The sequence below is a fragment of the Dipodomys merriami genome, unplaced genomic scaffold (genome assembly GCF_024711535.1).
Source record: "Dipodomys merriami isolate MVZ:Mamm:240054 unplaced genomic scaffold, mDipMer1.0.p SCAF_158, whole genome shotgun sequence".
In the NCBI taxonomy this organism is placed as follows: domain Eukaryota; kingdom Metazoa; phylum Chordata; class Mammalia; order Rodentia; family Heteromyidae; genus Dipodomys; species Dipodomys merriami.
Window position 1 is genome coordinate 1,552,135 of NW_027202915.1, and position 20,942 is coordinate 1,573,076.

At 46.5% G+C, this 20,942-nt stretch overlaps 1 protein-coding gene across 17 annotated transcripts in view; it reads left to right on the forward strand.

The window, feature by feature from the left end:
* The window catches only part of Cdc42bpa (CDC42 binding protein kinase alpha), a 310,452-nt gene that overhangs the window by 92,385 nt on the left and 197,125 nt on the right, over nucleotides 1-20,942 (forward strand). For 3 of the 17 annotated variants that reach the window (XM_070023200.1, XM_070023201.1, XM_070023205.1), the window contains exon 1: nucleotides 9,978-10,499. The exons of 1 other annotated variant lie outside the window; for it this stretch is intronic. In XM_070023200.1, coding sequence (XP_069879301.1) covers nucleotides 10,322-10,499 — 178 coding nt within the window. In that variant the 5' untranslated portion in view covers nucleotides 9,978-10,321. Of the gene's footprint in view, nucleotides 1-9,972; nucleotides 10,500-20,942 lie in introns of those variants that run through there. 13 more of the 17 variants (XM_070023214.1, XM_070023204.1, XM_070023206.1 and 10 more) reach the window with 11 other exon arrangements.

Sequence of the window (20,942 nt, forward strand, 5' to 3'; positions counted from 1 at the left end):
CACCAATAAACCACTAGAAAACTGGAAGTGGTGCTGTGGCTCAAGTGGTAGAGCGCTCGCCTTGAGCTGAAGAGCTGAGGGACAGTGCCCAGGCCCAGAGTTAAAAAAAAAAAAATTTCCCAAAGTTCATTACCAGAGAGTATCATTACTAGAGTATCATTACTAGAGAGTATCATTACTAGAGGGTATTACTGTTGCATTGGTTCATCCTTTATCCTGCTGTTTCTGTGATTCCCTTTTCCTTCCTCAGATCAGATAAACTTATATACAAGATAAGGGGCACTGAAAACTAAAACAGAAAGGAAAAAAAAGCGGAAATAACTGCATATATGACATAAAAAGAACCTCTTATTATTTTTTTTTTCTTTGGTCCGGTTGTGGGGCTTGAACTCTGGGCCTGGGCTCTGTCCCTCAGCTCTTCAGCTCAAGGTTAGCACTCTACCACTTGAGCCACAGCGCCACTTCCGGCTTTTTTCTTTTTGCTTATGTGGTGCTGAGGAATCGAACCCAGGGCCTCAGGCATGCAAGGCAAGCGCTCTACCACTGAGCCACCTTCCCAGCCCCAAGAAGCTCTTATTTCTTGATATATTCTTTATACTTAATTGTGTGTTTGTGTGTATGTGCATGCATGTGTGCACTTGTTCCTGGGCTTGAACTCAGGGCCTAAGTATGGTCTTGAGCCTTTTGTTGAAGGCTAGGGTTCTAATACTTGAGCCACAGCTTCACTTGTGGCTTTCTGGTGGTTTATTGGAGAGTCTCAAGGACTTTCCTATGGGTGCTGGTTTTGAACTTCAATTCTCAGCCTCCTAAGTGGCTAGAGTTACAGGCATGAGCCACTGGTACCTGGCCACTTAATTTTTTTTAAGTGTTTGATTTGCAGGTAATAATCATGAATATTTATGGGATACAGTGTGATATTTCAACACATGAATACCATGATTAGAACAAAGTAATTAGTACTTCCGTTTCCTCAGCATTCCTTCCTTACTGGGTTGGGGTTTTTTTTGGTGGTACTCAGAGTTGAACTCAGGGTCCCATGCTTAGTAGGCAGGCTCTCTGACACTGAGCCACGCCCTTAGCTCTCTTCCTTATACTTCTGAGTTTTAGTTGCAGGGACAACGGTCCTTCTCCACTGAGACCTAGCAGAAGCAAATCTCTTCTAGAGTTGAGAAGTCCAGACATATATGTATACTCACACATAGATATATGTGTATACACACACAATATGGAATACATAATGGCAATCACACAAGGGGAGAATGTGACTCAAAGGAGGAACAGCCTCAGGTAAATGTATCTTTAAAGAAAGGAGCATGCTAGAAAAAACGATCAAACTCTACATTGTAAGCTAAGTACTGATGAAGAGCATTTGAATTTATGCTCACATGAAGGCTGAAGAGAAATATGAGTTATTAAATTGTCTGAGAGCTAGGAGTATAGCTCAGTGGTGGGGTACTTAGCATGAAGGCTTGAGTTTAGGTCTGTAGCACCAGAAAGAAAGAAGGAAAGAAGGAGAAATGGGGGGGGGGAGAGAAGCCAAAAAGAAGGGAGGAAGGAAACCTTGGAAAGAGCCTCTATAATGGGAGAAGCAATAAAAAGGGTATCAGGTATAGTTGATGATTGGCAAACTTCCAAACAATAGACTTGTGTAGCTGCCCATTAGGTCTCAGAGCTTCCTGAAATAAAATGAGTGATGTACTAGTTCGGGATACCAATTTTCATAACTTCATGTATATATTTTCATCCTCATGATTTTTTAAGGTTCTCATGACTTTTATTTAAAAATATGAATCTTAGTGACAAATGAGGTTTAAGTGAGAGTGTCTGCAAGAATTTTTAGGTCTTCTTTATATGTGGGATCTTCAGGCCTTGAACTGTTAGACGATGATTGAGTCAGATTAGGATGGTCCCTGGGGCTGTTTGGGGGCGGGGGTGGGGTGGGGGGGTGGGTCTGTGACTCCTGAATTGGGTAATGGCTTTTCCAGTTCAGAAATTTCTAGTACTTGTGGCTTTGACTCCAGTTCACGCATTGACCAATCCTTTATTGGGTGGCACATCCATTCTAGGAAACCGTGGAGTGCTTCCTGCACAGAGTTGAATTGAGAGTGTGCACTGAGCCCGTGCGCCTTTAGATCAGCTCATGGTGGTTCCCTTGCATGACTTGCCTTCATCCTGGCAGACAGAGCTGTTAATCTGGGGGCTGTCTTCTTTGTTATCAGACATATGGGTCCCCAGGTCGAGCTCTGCTGTGTACTTTCTACACCTGTTTCTGCAACTGCAGGTAATCAGTCTGCTTAGAGGAGCAGTGTGACAATCCAAAAAGCCAGGTGACAGTGCTCAGCTAGGCTCCCCACTACAAGATTGCTCCTCAAGGTCCTTGTGGAAAGTCCCATGGTGAACTCATCCTGACCTTCTCCCCTCATCCGTCCTGAGGCATGCACACGCTGGCCTTGCCTTCCTCCAGTGCTGTTGTCAGAAGGCGGGCAGAACCTGCACCATCCTGTTCCTAAGTGCAACTTGCTGCTGTTTGTCCAAAGGGGATGCACTTTGATGAGCCCACTTCGACTGGTACTATATATCCTATTTTAAAATCGAATTTCTGTTCAGCATTATGAGAAGCTAAAGGGAGCCAGGGTTATAGGAAGGTAAGAGAATGAAAAAGATATGAAAATGTTACAAAGAGAAAGGACGAATGGAGGTGAAAGCAGTAGATTAAGAGAAATTGCTACAGAAAGCGATACAGACTGAGGATGAGGGAGGAACGGGGTGGGGGGAGGGAGGGAAGGGGAGACAGAGAGGGAGACACAGAGCGAGAGAGAGATGAGAGAAAGCTGGCTAGAGTCTAGGAGATGGAGAATGGTATCTATTCTCAAGCTTTACCAGAGACCAGGAAACATCTAGCACAGTTTGGCATCCACATTTATATTTGCTGAATGCAGGAATGTGGAAACAGAGACAGTGGGTAGCTGTAGTAAAGTGTTATGGTGATTAGTTACTGCCATCTCATTGTTCCTTGCCTTCTCTCCTGATAATGTTCTTTAAAAATGCTTATTTGCTTTTGAACCATGGTTTAGGGCTCTACTATTACTCTTTATTATTTAACCTTCAGAAGTTCCACTCTGAAGATCACCATAGCAGCCAATTCAAAGGCAAATCTTTATTTGCATTTTAGGTCCAGAATCAAAGTAGTTAGAATCAATTTATTAATTGCAAGCTTTAGAGTGTATCCAGCCTGAGAAAGATGCTCCCAGACTTAACCTTCACCTGAAGCAATGGCCAGGCAGACGGTGGATTGCATTGGCTTCCTGGTAGGGCAGCAAGGGAGGTGGTTTTAGGAAGGTGACATTGTCCATGACTGTTCTGTTCCTAACCAGATGCCAGCACTGATGACTGCCAGGCTCCACTCCACACAGGTCCCAGGCCAGGGTCATCTTGGCTTGATTGTGACCCTAAGACCTCTGACCAACAAGTAACAAGATCTGGAGCAAGGCCCTTTCTCCTCCCCCTCAGGTCTAGAGAGCTTCCAGCTGACTCCTGTTCTATACATTACTCTGTGCGTTAGGCTATCGAGCTTTTTGCCTTCTGTTCTAATTCCCTGCTGAAACTGAAGTCTGTCCCTTCTTGATAAGACTTGGAACTTCTTCTATGTTCCACCCATCCGTCCCCTTCCAACCTCTTTTGGCAGAGATCACCATCATCTACAGCCCTGGCACCCACCCGACCACCTTAACTCTCCTGGGAGAAATGGCGCCCCCAGCTCTGTCTCGCTTGGGTATTAAGCTGCGCCCCACTGACTCCACGTAGCCATTCCTGCACTCTCTCCTCCTTACTGTCCTCTTGCTGTTGCAGCAAAGAAAAATAGTGGACTTTCTCCTAAAATGTCCTTCTTTCGTCTTATTCTTTTGTTTTTGTTCTGCCATGTCAAGCTAGTGTCTGAAGATGTGGTTGTACTGAGGTTCATGTTTTATTATTTACTGTCTTGCACATGGTTTCTTGTCCCATGCCTGGCTTTCTGTGTGCTTTATAATACCAGGATTTTTCTTACTTGAGCATAAGCTCTTGGAGTAAATTTTCTTGACTTTCCACCCCCATTCCCACGAATGAGGGTGGGAGCGCAGGTCCTGGACTTTGCCCTGGTGTGCTTCATGATCACCATTGTTAGCTTCCTTGCCGTCAGGCGCGTTGCTGACAGTGCCTTCCACCATCTGGGGAGTCAGTGCTGACTCTGCTGCTCTTCTCTGGGTCAGGCAGAGGTCACAGCTGTCCCAAAGCCCATCGCTGGCCCGCCATATGATGGAGTTTAATTAGCCCTCCTCACTGGTGAGGAGGCACTGGGAGTTATGGCTGAGCACATCTGTTCTGCTCCTTACCTTCTGGGAGGTGGATTTGGAATTAAACTGCAAGGACCATTTATTTTTTCCTATGTTTGTTTTTATGGCAATACTGGGCTTGAACTAAGGGTCTCTCACTTCTGTTTAGCTTTTTTGTTCAAGGCTGGCACTCTCCCACTTGAATAATACCTTCACGTCTAGCTTTTTGCTGGTTAGTTGGAGATAAGATCTCATGGGCTTTCCTACTTAGTGTTTGCCTCAAACCAGCATCCTCCTATATCTCAACCTCCCCAGAAGCTAGGACTACAGTCACGAGATGCTGGTGTTTGTGTACAATGATCATTACTAAGACACGCAGAGCCTGCAATTCCACAATCTCTCTGTCTGACTTTGGAATTTACCATTCTGATAATGATTTTTTTCTTACATGAAAGAAATCTTCTTTCAATCAAACTGTTCTCTTTGGTTTGCTCATGAAACCAAAGAAAACAACCATTTTGTCAGAGGAAAACAATTGAGAAAAACCGGCAAGAGAATGCTTTCTTATACTACAAGGTTATGGTTAAGTCACTTAAGTGTTCTCTTCTATAGCATACTCTAATGATTAACCAGGCAACTATAAAAATGAGATCACTGGTGTTAGCTTCTTTTATCTTGTTATGAGGTAGGAAAGCATTTCAGCATACAAAATTTACTTTTGTTATTTTTTATTTAAAGTTACCTTTAACAAGAATGGGTATGGTGGGATACACCTGTAATCACAGCTACTTAGGAGGTGGAAATCAGGAAGATCATGATTCTAAGCTGGCTGGATTACCCATGTTAATAAAATAAGGTATAGAAGCTAATGCCTGTAATCCTATCTACATCAGAGACATAGTAGAGTAGGGAAATGACAGTCCAAGACTAGCCCTAGGTAAAAAATTGGGAGACCCTGTTTAAAAATACCAAAAGCATCAAAGGGCTGGAGATAGGGCTCAAGTGTTACAGTGCTTGCTTATCAAGCACGAGGCCCTGAGTTAAAACCCCAGCACTGGACCAACCAACCAACTGATCAATTAACCAAGCAGCCAAATAACCAAACAACAGCTGAATGGGTGCCTTGTCTCTTCAGCCAAGGAAGAGACTGTATAGGCTCATGGTTCTCTGACGGAGTTTCTGCATGCAAAGTATAGGACAAAGCAGAGTGTGGTGACCGGCCCTGGAGTTACCTAAGCTTCATGGAGTCTACATGCTAGTGGAGAAATTCAGGCCCTCAGCAAACAAAAAATACAAATTTCTATAGAGACACACATTATAGAGGGTAAATGGTGGTGGGACGGAAGGCTGCATACTTGAATGGAACTCGGTGGCCATATGTGGAAGAATGTTCTAGGCAGAGAAGGGCAAACTATAAGGACCCGGAGCAGCTGTGTGCAGTACTTAGGAAACCTGTGGTTGGAGAGAAATGAGGTGGTGAGTGGGTAAAGATGAAATCGGAGGTACCTAGGGACAGATCAGGAAGAGTCAGGTAGAGCATGGAAGGTGTAATAGAAAACAATCTGAAGGAACCAAGCTGGGGTATAAAGGCAGCAGCCACGAAGTACGGCGGGGTCACATCTGTTTTGATAAGCAGATAAACGTCTCTTCTGATTGGTTGGAGTGGGTGCCATTCTGGTCATTTAAATATTTTGAATTTTCACCTGTTTTTAAGAGTAGACAAATCTGCCTACAGACAGAGTATAGAGGGTGAAAGTTAAGTCTAGGATAATGCCATATATCTGCAGTGTGGAAGAGCACAGGGTGACAGTTCATCTCTGCTCTGCATGGCTGAGCCTCTGCTGGAAAGGCATGGAGTCTTGGCGAGGGTGGTGGACAGTCACCGCCCCCAGGCTCCTTCAGTTGCTTGTCTGGCATTCATCCCTCCTGCAGCTCCAAATGAATATTGTTTGGGCTTCCTGCTAGCATGGAGGCCTTAGGAGAGTTGAAGGGCTTACAAGTGAACCTCTCACCTGACAGTGCAGGGTGTCAGTGGACAGGCCGGGTGGCATGGCCTTCTGTGGTCCAGCTTGGGGTGTCAAATCATCACTCCTATTGTATTGTGTTTGTTACAAGTCAAGTCACTGAAGTGATGAGATCTAACCTCTTCACGGAAGGAGTGTTGAGTTTGTACATGTTTAAACTGTCCTATATATTATTAAAAGCCTTAAGGCCTGTGTTAGTCAGATTTCCATTATTGTGACAAAATATCTCAGCAAAAAAACTGAAGGAGGGAAGATTTATTTCAGCTCACCATTTCAGAGGTTTTAGTGTATGGTTACCTGCACAGGTTCACATCTTCTGGACCTGTGGTGGGTGATGCATCATGGTGGAGAAGGTATAGTGCAATGGGAATGTGACCAAGAAGTGTGCATTCGCACACACATATACATAGCAAGAAAACAGGTACTTTTTTTTGTTTTGGTTGGTTGTGGGGCTTGAAATCTGGGCCTGGGTGCTGTCCCTTAGCTCTAGCACTCTATTATTTGAGCCACAGCACCACTTCTGGTTTTCTGGTGGTTTATTGGAGATAAGAGTCTCACGGCCTTTCCTGCTCCGGCTTGCTTTGAACTGCAATTCTCAGATCTCCTGAGTAGCCAGGATTACTGGCATGAGCCACTGACACCTGGGGCTTCCCTTCTTTCCCCCAACTAATTTGAAGATGCTCAAGTTCTCTCTGCAAAATGTTCTATTTGCACAGAACCTATACATGTCCTCTAGTACTTGCAAACCACTAATTACATAAAATATCTAATACAATGTCAACGCTATGTAAATAGTTATACTGAAATCTGTAGGGGATTAAAAAAAAAGCAAGTTTAGATATATTCTGTATTGATGCAGTTTCCTTCAAAATATCTGATCTGTGGTTGAGAGTAGATGGGAGATCTTCAGGTAGGGAAGCTGACTGCACCTGGAGCCCTGCCTTGGCACTCACCTGGCTTTTGGCCCTGTTCTCCATCACTGAATCTACACTCATTTTGGAGGAAGATATACCAAAGTAAGATGGGGTTGGTTGTTTGTAATTGGTGGTTGAAGTCTCCTGCTTTTAACCCTGAGCAGCATTAGTTGAAAAAAAGCTTGCATGGGGGCTAGGCTTGCTGTCTGGGGTCCTGGCTTAGTCTAATATTTTATTTTCTTGTCTTCTGTCAATTTTCTGGAAGGTAAGAAGATCATTTCCCAGCGTCTTTGTAAAACTTCCCCTGATTATTTCAAACAAATTTGGTGTTTGCGGTAGCTAGTTGAAGCTCCGGCCCCCGGTGTGGGACCTGCAGAGCCCTTCCCAGGCTGCGCTCCCCCGTGTGTGTGTGTGTGTGTGTGTGTGTGTGTGTGTGTGTGCGCGCGCGCGCGTGTGCTGTGAACTCGTGCGGGCGCTGGCCTGGGCCTTTCATGTATGTGTGTGTGTGCGCGCACGTGTGTGCTGTGAACTCGTGCGGGCGCTGGCCTGGGCCTTTCATGTATGTGCGTGTGTGTGTGTGTGCTGTGAACTCGCGCGGGCGCTGGCCTGGGCCTTTCATGTATGTGCGTGTGTGTGTGCTGTGAACTCGCGCGGGCGCTGGCCTGGGCCTTTCATGTATGTGCGTGTGTGTGTGCTGTGAACTCGTGCGGGCGCTGGCCTGGGCCTTTCATGTGTGTGTGTGTGTGTGTGTGTGTGCTGTGAACTCGTGCGGGCGCTGGCCTGGGCCTTTCATGTATGTGCGTGTGTGTGTGCTGTGAACTCGTGCGGGCGCTGGCCTGGGCCTTTCATGTATGTGCGTGTGCGTGTGCGTGTGCGTGTGTGTGTGTGCTGTGAACTCGTGCGGGCGCTGGCCTGGGCCTTTCATGTATGTGTGTGTGTGCGTGTGTGTGCGTGTGTGTGTGTGCTGTGAACTCGTGCGGGCGCTGGCCTGGGCCTTTCATGTATGTGCGTGTGTGTGTGTGTGTGTGCTGTGAACTCCTGCGGGCGCTGGCCTGGGCCTTTCATGTATGTGCGTGTGTGTGTGCTGTGAACTCCTGCGGGCGCTGGCCTGGGCCTTTCATGTATGTGTGTGCGTGTGTGTGTGCTGTGAACTCGTGCGGGCGCTGGCCTGGGCCTTTCATGTATGTGTGTGCGTGTGTGTGTGCTGTGAACTCGTGCGGGCGCTGGCCTGGGCCTTTCATGTATGTGTGTGTGTGTGCGTGTGTGTGTGCTGTGAACTCGTGCGGGCGCTGGCCTGGGCCTTTCATTAACCAGCACGTTAACCGCACCAAGCGTTTAGTGTCTAGTTAATTATTAAGCCTCCGAGTGCTTTCGCTCCACCGTCCTCCTTCTCCTTGTGCTTTTCTCTTTAGAAATAAACTTTCCCTGGCGTCTGAAACACTGTGCAAAGGGCCAGTCAGCACCTTGCGTGGCTGGGGCCGAGCCCGCGGAGGGGTGACCTTGAGCGGGTCCCCCGCAGCTTACGGCTCCAGGCCGGAGTCGGGGTGCCTGAAACGACATCCCCGCTCCGCTCCCGGTCGAACGCACGGGTTGGCGCGCGCGGCTTCGCCACCGGGGGGACGCTGGCCACGCGCTCCGGGTGGGAGAGGGCGCTGCTCCGGCGGCGGGCCGGCGGGCGCGGGCCGGCCGGCGTGGCTTCCGGTGACTGCGGCCGGCGCAAGGTCAGCTGGCGCGCGGGGGACCTGACCCCGCGGGACGAGCCGCCCGGGCCTCCCCCCGACGCCCCGGGGGCCCGCCCGGTCGCCCGCCCGGCCGGGGGCCGCGGACGTGCCGGGCGCGTGCGCGTGCGCGTGCGCGTGGCCGGGGCCGGAGCTGGGTCTCGCCTGGGCGCGCGCGGCGCGGCCCCCGGTTCTGAAGTGACGCCAGGCGGCCGCAGTGGGGGCGTCGGGGGCCCGAAGGCGTTTGCTTCCGGGGCCCACGGCCCACGTGCGGGGCCGGTGGCGCCCCCGCGGTCCACGAGACCCCGCCCTGCGGCCCGGAGGCGCCTCGGGGCGCGGCGCCGTTTGCGGCGCGCACCGCGTCCTGCCGCAGCGCCGCGGTCGGGTCCCCCCGGCCTCCCTCGCGCGCGCGGCGCCGGCCTGGGCGCGGCGGGCGAGCCGTCCCCCTCCCCCTCCCCCGCTCCCTTCCCCTCCCCCCCTCCGCTCTGACGGAGTGCGCGTGCGTGCGCGTGCGCGGCCGCCATCTTGGGCGCGGCGGCGCGGCGCGCGGCCTCGCGCGGGAGGGCGGGGCAGGCGGGGAGGGCGGGGCCGACGCCGGGCTGCGGCAGCCTGGGCTCTCCACCGCGGCGGCCGCGACTCCTCCTCCCGCGCCGCCGCCTCCCGCCCGGTCCGGAATGATGCCCGCGGCCCGAGGGTGTGAAGCGGGGGCCCGAGGCGCCGCGCCCGCCGCCCGCGTCCTCTGAATTCCCGGCGCCGCAGCCCCTGGCCCAGGCCCGCCGGCCGCGGGGCGCGCGGGGAACCAGCTCCGCGCCGGGGTGCGGCGGCGCGGCCTCGGCATGAAGCGGGCTCGCGCGGCCGCCTAGCCGCCCGCCCGCCCGCCGCCAGCTCGGGCGCGCCGCGGGGCCGGGCCCGGACGCCGAGGACGAGGCCGCGGACGATGACGAGAGCGCCCGGCGGCCGCGGCCCGCGGGGCTGACCGCCCGGCCCGCCGAGGACGCGGTGCAGGCCGCGCCGCGCCCCGCCGCCCTCCTCCTCCTCGCCGGACCGCGGCCGCGCGCGGGACTGGAGCCATTGGTGATGCCGCCGCGCTCGCGTCGGGGCTCGGGGGCACGGGCCGCGTGCTGAGGAGGGAGAGGAGTTGTGCGGCGCGGGCGGACACGCTCCGCCGGGACCGCGTCTTCTCAAAGCGGACTGTCTCCGTTTGCGGGGACCGGTGTCGCCGCGGCGCCCCGGCGCGTCGGCGGCGTGAGTCTGCGTGGCGGGCGCCGCGTCGCCGGAGGTCCACCGCCTAGCGCCCGGCGTCCGGACCTGGGGCCGCGACGGCCGGCCCGGCCCGCCGCGCGCGCGGAGCCACCATGTCCGGCGAGGTGCGCCTGCGGCAGCTGGAGCAGTTCATCCTGGACGGGCCGGCGCGGAGCAGCGGGCAGTGCTTCAGCGTGGAGACCCTGCTGGACGTCCTCATCTGCCTGTACGACGAGTGCAGCAACTCCCCGCTGCGGAGGGAGAAGAACATCCTCGAGTACCTGGAATGGGGTGAGTGCGCCCGCGCGCCCCGCCGCGCCCCCCGGGCGGACCCGCCTCGCGGGGCTTCTTCCTGACCTCCGCCTCCTTCTCCTCTTCTTGTTTTGGTGAACACCTTCTCAGGAGGAGGAGCGGGGCACCTCGGCGGTGGCCTTGATGGAAGAAGGCCTCCTCCTCCGCCTCTTGGAACGGAGGACTTAGATCTTTAGGGCAGCGGTAAGATCTCACAGAACCCCTGGGCCGGGCAGAAAGGGTTTGCTGCTGGAGGTTGCCAGAGCATGGCCGGAGGACAGCCCTGGGCTGGAAAGACGTTCGCTGGCGCAAGCCTTCCTCACCGTCCTCGACATCCCTGGGGACGAGAGGAGAGGTTGAAGTGTTGGGGAGACTTGGAGGTGGCCGACCAGGGGCACAAGCTAGGGAAATGACGAGTCGTGGGCTCTCCCTACCCCGCCCCCCCAAACGGTCAGGTCTCTAAAGTAAAATAACGGACATTTCTGAGTTTTTGTGACGCTTGTTGATGGAGACCCATTCGAGGTAGCTTGAGAGTTATATTTTACCCCGAATCGGATTTCAGCCGTCACTGGGTAGAGTTTTGCTTCAGACTTGTAAATAGAGATGTGATCCCGAAGACCTGTCACCGAGCTAGAGCTAGGGTGCGAGCTTCCTAGCCGGGGCTGCGCGGGGCCTTCGCGACTCCGGGCTGGAGTGCGGAGCCTCCGCTGCGCACGTGGACTCTGACGCCCGCCCGCCCGCCGCCCGCCCGCCCGCACTCTCTTCCCCGCCCTCTGCTAGTGTCAGTGGCTCTGCAAGCATTTTGGCCAACTGCTGTTTTGTGTCCCCGTTGGAATGTTAATGATTTTTGTTTGTTGGTATGTTTTTATACTAACCTTTGTTTCAGAGTAAATCTTTATTTTCAGGAAGTAAAAATCTGGGGCTGTTTTTTAAAAATATTTTTGGACTTCAAGTTTACTCAAAATTAGTTTCTTAGCTCAACTACTGATTCAAGAAATGATTACACATCGTGGTTTTTTTTTAATGGTCCAGTTTGCCAGTATTTAGAAGAATGCTGACAATATGATGTCAGTTTATGATGCAGTTTAATGGGAATGGGATGATTTTTTAAAACTTGTGAATTCATGCCTTTTTTTTTTTCTTCTGTGGGTCGTGGGGCTTGAACTCTGGGCCTGGGCGCTGTCCCTCAGCTCTTCAGCTCCAGGCAAGCACTCTACCGCTTGAGCCACAGCGCCACTTCTGGTTTTCTAGTGGTTTATTGGAGACAAGAGTCTCACAGAGTCTTCTGCCTGGGGTGGCTTTGAACCATAATCCTCAGATCTCAGCCTTCTGAGTAGCTAGGATTACAGGTGTGAGCCACCGGCACCCGGCTACATGCCTTTTTATGTGTAATATAAAATATAAAACACATAATGGTTTTACATCCTATGTTTCATAAATTCACTTTATCCCCCGGTGCTTTCTGGTTATTTGGTTTATGGAGTTTTGTGCTATGAGTTTTTGGCGTATTATTAAAATAAATGTTCTCTGTTAAATATATTTTCATACATTTCTTTTATGTGTAGAAAACCTCCCACATTGTTTGTGCCTGTATTTATTAAGCCAAAAAAACAAAAGCACAAGTATAGGGCCAAATTGCATTTTTAGTAATATATTTAAAAGAATCTCAGACCAGGAACGTAACCACAGTTGAAAGTAACTTTTAGTAGCACCTTTAGCACCTTGTACCTACTTTCCTTAGCAGTCTGCTTTATGGTGTGGAACTCGACAGTCTTTTAAAAAAACTGTTACTGGTTTTCAGTTCTAGAAAAGAAGAGAATAGGATTTTGTGTACTGAGGCTAATAAGCACTTGGTCCACCTAGCCCTCCCTTCCCCCCTTTGGGAATGCCAATCAGGTCTTTGTATGTGCTGTCATTGGGCTGTACTGACAGCCTCTCAGGCATGTTTGTAAGTTGGGATGTGAAGTCTTGAATGTGGGGGTTATCAGCCCTATAGGTTTGAGTGAAGAGCAAGAAAAGAAAGTTAAGAATGGAAAAGAAAGCTAAGGGATGCTCACTCACCTGTAATCAGAGCTACTCGGGAATCTGAGACCTGAGGATTGTGGGCTAGCCCAGGCAGGAAAGTCTGTGACCTATCTCCAGGTAAGCATCAAAACAACAAGAAAAAATCTAAAAATCTACTCAAGTGGTAGGGCACTATCTTTGAGCAAAAAAAGCTCAGGAACAGTGTCCAGGTTCTGAGTTCAAACCCCAGGACCAGTGCGCATGTGTGCATGCATGCACAGAATGGGAAAGCTGTGAATAGATATAAATGAGTAAGTAGTAGGCTAGCTACCTTTTTTTTTTTTTTTCTTCCTGTTGTGGGGCTTGAGCTCTGGGCCTGGGTGCTGTCCCTGTGCTCTTCAGCTCAAGGAAAGTGCTCTACCACTTGAGCCACTTCCAGTTTTCTGGTGGTTTATTGGAGATAAGACTCTCACAGACTTTCCTGCCCAGGCTGGCTTTGAACTGTGATCCTCAGATCTCAGCCTCCTTAGTAGCTAGGATTACAAGCATGAGCCACTGGTGTCTGTCTAGAATTGGCTGTGTTTAGGTTACTGAAGAATTTAGGTCAAGAATGGCAATGGGAGTATTTTTTTCCCTTAGGTGCTGAAATATATCAGCTGTTTTTCCATATATGAATTGATTATTATATAATCTTGTTACCTAACAGAAAAAAACAAGGAAATTTCCAGATTCTGACTTGACCTTGGTTTATTTTTTTAAGCATTATTTTTTTGGTAGCTGGTAGAAATTTAGAGGGATTATTGTTGAGTTAAATTTTAAGAAGTTAGATTTGCCATATGATATTTTCAGTTTTATTTTAATAATTAGAAACTATTGGGTCATTAAATCTTTAAAAGACTCAATAATTACAGTAAGAGATCAGTGTAAATACTCTGTATTACATGGCAATTATTTGTGTTTGGCATTTGTATTAATGAAAGTGCCATTTGGGTAATCCTTATCAATGCTGATGATAGGTTACGTAAAATAAACGGAGTCAGTATTGACTCATTTCCACCAATTTTATTTTATTCCTAGATAGGATTTTCACTTTTTTTTTTATTAGCTTACTTTAGTTATACTGAGGGGTATTTCATTGTACACATGTGGGTCCATGTCAGTTTTTTGTTGTTGTTGTTGGTTGTGGGGCTTGAACTCTGGACCTGGGCGCTGTCCCTCAGCTCTTCAGATCAAGGCTAGCACTCTACCACTTGAGCCACAGTGCCAGTTCTGGTTTTCTAGTGGTTTATTGGAGATAAGAGTCTTCTGCTCATGCTGGCTTTGAACCAAGATCCTCAGATCTCAGCCTCCTGAGTAGCTAGGATCACAGGTGTGAGCCATCGGCACCTGGCCCATTTCGGTTTTATATTAGCCCAGCTAATGTTTTGTTAGTAGCAACGTCATGGCAATAAGAAAAATGACAATTCTGTGAAATGTGATGTTTTTCTTTAACACAATCCTTGTTTTAGGTGCTGATGGTCACAGCAAAGGGGAATAAATAGAGCAGGGGAAGAAGTGGGGATTAAATCAAGGAGCACTTTAAGACCATAGTTGCTTTTACATCTAATAATGTATGCTAGTTTCTAGTTATAGTCACAAAGATTTGAAAGACTTTTTGTCCCCTTTGTTTCTTAAATTGTTGAAATGATTGCAGTTTGCATGCTAGTTTATATATAAATACATATGCACATATAAGTACATGCTTATTTTCTTTTATACTAGTAACTGATTGTCCTATTTCAAGAGTGAATCAGATTATTTTGTCTGGAACAATGCTGGCAAATGGTAGAAACATGTTCAGCAAGTGCTGGAAGGCTATTACTCCACTCCCCCTTCTGTTCCCCAAGTCAAGCTTAGAGGTAGTCACCAAATGATACTGGTTACTACAACAGATGGAGATATTTGTTAGTAAATTTTTTTAAGAAAGATCACTTTTTTTCCCCCAAGAGTATTGCTTTATGAGTGAGAAGAGTGTGTCAGGATTAACACTAAGAATTTTGGAACTATAATTACTTCATATGGAAATTTAGGATAAAAAAATCATAACATGGGGCTGGGAAGGTGGCTCAGTGGTAGAGTGCTTGCCTTGCATGCATGAGGCCCTGGGTTCGATTCCTCAGCACCACATAAGCAGAAAAAAAAATCATAACATGTTGGAAATTTTGTGAAATGTCCCATAAGTCATAGGACTTGATTGCTGCTACCTAGTAAGCCCAGTCTATTTTAGGGTAAAAGTACTGAATTTGTTATAAATTAATATTGTAGTACTACTTTTTTAATGGAAAAGTTGTTCCCCCCCAGCCTTTTTTTCTCTTTTGATACCTTATTGCCAGTAAGCTTTATATGAAACAGTGTTTTCTGTCCCCCCCCACTAGTCGTGATAGGTTTCAAAATCAATAATCTACCCAGAATTAAAAAAAACCTAAATACTATAATAAAAAATAAAGTTTATATAGTGTTATTATACAAAACACTTGTGTTTTCTTATATTTCTTCTGTTTTATACTTTTATTTTATTTTATTTTGGTGCTGGTCCTGGAGCTTGAACTCAGGGCTTGGGTACTATCTCTGAGCAACTTTTTGCTCAAGACTAGAGCTCTACTGCTTGAGCCACAGCATTACTTCCAGTGTTTTCTGAGTAGTTTTTATTGGAGATAAGAGTTTCATGGACTTTCCTGCCCTGGCTGGCTTTGAACCTTGATCATTAGATCTTAGCCTCCTGAGTAGCTAGGATTAGAGACAGGAGCCACCAGTGCCTTGTATTTCTTATAGATCAGAACAGTTTGATTAGTATAGATGAACTACAGTAGGTTTACTATTTAACAGTGATAATGTAGGAATAGATTCTTTTCTCAGAAAGACAGATTAGTGGGACAGAGGAGGAATTTAATGCAGGCAGTTATAGAGGCCAGATACTTGGAAAGTGGAGAGAGTGGGAGAGGGGAGGGAGACAGGAGAGAAAGTGGTAAGAGAGAGAAAGAGAATGAAGGAGAAAGGAAAATGACTACCAAGTATCTGAACTGTGTGAGTGAGTGGGTATTTTTCTTATAACGATAGAACTAACTTCATGGCTTCATGTTTTCTTTGGTGGTTCATTGCCTCTGGTATTTTTATTTTCTAACCTGGAATATTGACTTTCATTTATTAAAAGAGGAATCTAAGCCAGCTGAACTTGAGGGATAACCATATGACCTATAAATAATGGTAGTAATTGGGAAGGGATGGTAAGGGGAAACAGGAGGCAACAATGCTTGATAAGAAATGTACTCATTACCTTGCTCGTGTAATTGTATTTTCACAATTAAAAAATATAAATAAAAAAAATGATGGTAGTAGTTTCCTGGTTATATCTTCCTGTTGGCTGCAAATTAATTCTGGGATAGATGTGGTTGAAGACTTGGTAGTTCTATAGATTTTTTTTTTTTCAATAGACTGCCAGTGAGTAAGTTCATGTTTTAAGTATTGAAAACAGGGTATAAATTGTTCAGCTGCTTTTGACCATATCTTCATAAGTGAGAAGTTCTTTCCTTAGTGTTTTAATGGCCCATATTGTAACTCTGTGCTATTCCAGGCATATGAGTGGGTGTCCTTTCATGTCATGGAATGTAAAGCTCCTCTCCAGATCCAGGGATTTTCCTTTTCTTCAGGACTGCCCTGCCTCACCAACTGCTCCACGCCTCCTCTTTACAGAGCCTGCCTCTTTAGGATCAGTTGGTTGGCAGTAGTAGGTCCCCTCCCCATTCTGGTGGTTCTATATCTCCACTGCTGGAGTGCAAAACTTCGGCTTTCACAAGAATAGGAGGCATGAAGACCTGTCTCCCCATCACAGTCCCACTGTCTGCCCTTTAGTTTTTCCTCTTTGAACTGCTTGCTGCTATTTTGGGATAGGGCTTTCTCATCCAGCTTCCTCCCTAGTTTCAAAAGGTGTTCTGTAAATCCATGGAACATTAACAGGTGGAGTGTGGTGGTGGTGGTGTGTGTAGTTTATGCAGGTAAATATGTTGGTAAAACTATTTTAGACCAAACCCAACATTAGAATTTTAGCAGGCTATTCTGTCATAAGCTTACTTGACTTTGGAATCCTCTTTCTGCAGTGTTTGGAGGCTAGATGGCAAACAGGGTGCCATGAAACACTCCTTGGAAATGATGTTTCAGTGTGACTTCATTGTTCTCCTTCTAACTCCCTGAGTATCAATTAGAAATATTGAGAGAAATTTTGAGATGCTGTGTGATTTGGAAATAAAATCACGCTCTGAGTAAGTTATATTTTACTTAGCAGCTGTTAATTGTTTTCTGTGTAAAAATCATGTGACTTGGAAATAAACTTAAGCCTGGTGGAACAGTAGTGCTGTTACTGGAGTATTTTGCATCTTTGAAATATGCCCTATAAAATAGTGAAAGGAGAATAAGGAGCCAGTGTGTGAACTTGTAAACCTCTTGGGATTAATGAAAAGTATCTTATTTTCTTGTTCTAATTAAACTTGCTTTTCATGTCAGGCATTTACATTAAAGATAGTCTCTATCTTTTGTATCTTCAGTAACTATGATTGTAGCATGTTAAAGTATTGCTGGATGGGGGCTGGGAAGGTAGCTCAGTGGTAGAGTGCTTGTCTTGCATGCATGAGGCCCTGGGGGTTCGATTCCTCAGTGCTGTGGCAGAAAAAGCTGGAAGTGGTGCTGTGGCTCACATGGTAGAGCACTAGCCTACAGCTGAAGAGCTGAGGGACAGTACCCTGGCCCAGAGTTCAGATCCCAGGGCAAAAAAACCCCACTGTTAGATGTCTTCCTGAAAAAGATTTCATTCATTTATAAGGTCTCAGAAGAAGCAGTCATAGACTCATGCAATTTTAGAATCCTTTATAAGTGTGAAGTATTATTGCTTATATTACAAAGCACCTTATCACAGGAAAAGTTTCAAAAATTTCTGAGACAAACTTGGTTGCTTTACCTACTTTGCCTAGGTAAGGGCATTTTAATTTAGAAACTACCTGGTTTGGGCCATGCTGGCATACACTAGGAAGCTGTAGGAGGTGTCTCAGTCTGGAGGCTAGTAGTATGGTAGAGAGTGATTCCCAGCTTTGTCTGCCACATAAGTTTTAGGATACTGTGACACCTGACATCAAAGTCTGAACATAGGCAAAGGTTTGTCTGACTTATCTTTCTCCTTTTCCTGGTTAGCATTTTTACATGCTTGTATCACAGAGCTAATTTAGCAATATTTATTTAATTGGTGGAGTTGAGCATGGCATATATAAATATTTACAAGGGACATTGGGTTATGAGCTATGTCTTTATAGGGTACAATACGAGGTTTGCATACATGATCCTGCTAACTTAGTGATCTTTTTTTAGTGACCCTTGGCTTTTCAGTTGATTTGCCTCTCAATCATTGATACAAAGAACCTATCATAGTTGTGAAATAGAACAAAGCTAGATAGACTTTCTGAGAGCTTTGCAAAAGCAGTAGAATTGTCCTGTTTGTTTCAGTACAAATCTTATTGTTATGTATGGGTGTTTGCTAGGAGCGGCTAATACCCCATGTTGTCTCAGATACTGTGAAAAGTAGTCAGATATCTACTTAGAAGGGTTATGTGCTGAGATTTAAAAGAAGGAAAAATTAGAAAAACCCTGACTGGGAGGCAGTGACTAAAGCTGCATTTTGATTGTCCTGGTAGCGACCTGTTATCTTGCCCTGAAACATTTGAAAGCAGACTAAGTACCTCAGGTATGTGGTGAACCTGACACATTAATAAGATGTCATAGAACTTTGTACTCTGCCTTACAGATTTCCTAGAGTTTATGGGTTAAACCACAATAATACTTGCAAGTCTTGTGTAATTTGTTTCTGTCCTTTTGTTGCATACCTTTGCAGTGTATCACTTGCTGACTGACGCATGCTAAGCTGGCAGCTTTTTTGGAAGTCCATTGCTTGAGGCTGTGATTGATGTGACTATATTATTTCTTTTGCTTCTTGCCTGTGGGGTAATATCAACCAAGTGCAGCACTTAAACTGTTTTTATTCTACCTTGTATGCTTTTGGCACCATTGACTTACATAGGGTAACCTTGTGTAAATGGATTTATATATCCCTAGATCTTTTTGTCCATGCTTTCCTTGTCCATAAAATGCTAAATATACTTTTCCTTGTTTCTCACATCTCAAGCCTGAGAATTGTGTATATCCTACTCGTCCAAAATTAAACAAAACTGTGATCTTTTGATTTATCAGCATCTTGCTGAATATCTTTTAGTGACTACTGACAGCTCTCATCAAGATGACATTTAAACTAGTTAGGATAGCATACACATTTTAAAAACATGATCTGTCTTCTTGTACCTTTTTTTTTTTTTTTGGCCCGTCCTGGGGGCTGGGCGCTGTCCCTCAGCTCTTGCGCTCAAGGCTAACACCCTACCACTTGAGCCACAGCACCACTTCCGGCTTTTTCTGCTTATGTGGCGCTGAGGAATTGAACCCAGGATCTCATGCATGCGAGGCAAGCACTCTACCACTGAGCCACCTTCCCAGCCTCTTACACCTTTTTCTGAGGCAGCGTCTCCCTCTGTAGTTATGGCTGGTTTTGCAGCCCCTTATACCTTTTTCTCAGGCAGAGTCTCCCTATGTAGTTAAGGCTGGTTTTGAACTTGTGATCCTCTTGCCTCAGCTTCCCGGGTTCTGGGATTATGAGTATACGCCACCATTCTTGGCTCATCTAATTTTTTTTTTTTGTTTTCATTTCTAAAAAAGAACTAAAAAATTGAAACAATTTCAAACACAGAAAAAATGTAAGTACAGTTATTTTTCTTGGACCAATAGAGAATAATTTGCCTACTTGATGCTCTGTCATTCCAAGTGTGTGTGTGTGTGTGTGTGTGTGTGTGTGTGTGTGTGTATTGTTTGCATTCTTTTAGCCATAATACAGCTATTAAAATCAGGAAATTAATGAGGAAGAGATAGTATCATCGAATCCTTTGAAATCATGTACCACTGTGAGCTTTATCAGGTGCTTTAATATTTGTACAGCAGAAGGATTCAGTTGAAATCATGTATTGCATTTGGGTATCATGCTTCTAAGAGTAATACTCCTTCTGGGCTAGGTCTTTAGATTCTTTTGCTACTGATTCTTGAAGATTGCAGATGATTATTTATATTGGTAGCAGTGGCAGTAACCCTCAACTTGGATTTGTTTCCTTTTGATTAGATCTGGGTAAAACATTTTTGCTAAGAATATGGCAGAGGTGATACTGTGTTCTGATCCCACTGCATCCCTCGGCATGCTCCTTCACCCAGCCACTGGGAGGATCGCAGTTACAGAGACTGGACCGTGGAGCTGAGGTTTGAGGCACTGGGCACCTGTAGCCTTCTGCTAGTTTCAGATCCCAAGGTTCCATTCACCAAGGTTTTATTGGTCTTGTGCAAGGAAGTAAGGTACACAATTCAACACGTGACAATATTTTATATACAAGTGACAGATGACCTTCTTATTCTGCAGAGAGCTAAACTGTGAACAGCCTACAATTTGTGTAAATCTAAGTCTACCCTCAGGCTCCCACACAGTTTAGGTTGGAATCTGAGTTCCTGTTAAGCCAGGACTGATTGACCTTTCCAGAAAACTCTTAGCTTTCTTAGGGTATATTCCAAACTCCCAATCCTTTTGGGGTCTCACAGCTCATGATCCTATCCCATTCAGTGGAGGGTGATTTCATACTACTTCATCACTTGTTAAATTGGTATCTCCCAGATTCCTACATATTTTTTCTTTATAGTACCAGTCCTGGGGCTTGAACTCAGGAGTTGGGTTCTGTCCCTGAACTTTTTTGCTCATAGCTAGCACGCTACCACTTGAGCCACACCACCACTTCCAGCTTTTTTTGGTGCTTAGTTGGAGCTCATAGTCTCACGGACTTTCCTGCACTGGCTGGCTTTGAACTTCGATCCTTAGATCTCAGCCTCCTGTGTAGCTAGTATTACAGGCGTGAGCCAATATCACTCAGCTTCCCTTTTATAATCAAGTTATTTTATAGGAAGAAGAAATGATGTAGATGCCTTTTCTCATAAAGTTACAATTTTAACTTAATGAGCTTATGGTTTTCTTTGTGATTCATTAGGCTATAATCGTTCACTACTGTTTGTTTACAGGGCTTGATTTGGCCCAGGTGTGGAAAATAGGAGTTCTTCCAAATTGGCTATGTGTCCTTTGACATGTTTCATGATTCTGTAACAAGATGGTTTTAGCTTGTCTGTCCCTTTCCTGCTTCAGCCTTAGAGTCATCATTTTTTTGCTCAGGTCCTGGCTTGTCTGAGTAGAGGAAGTGAAGATGTGAGCTCTGAGTATGCTCATTGCTCCTGTGTGTTGTTCACAGCTCTGTCTTGGACAGAGCTATCTTCATCCAGCCTTCCATC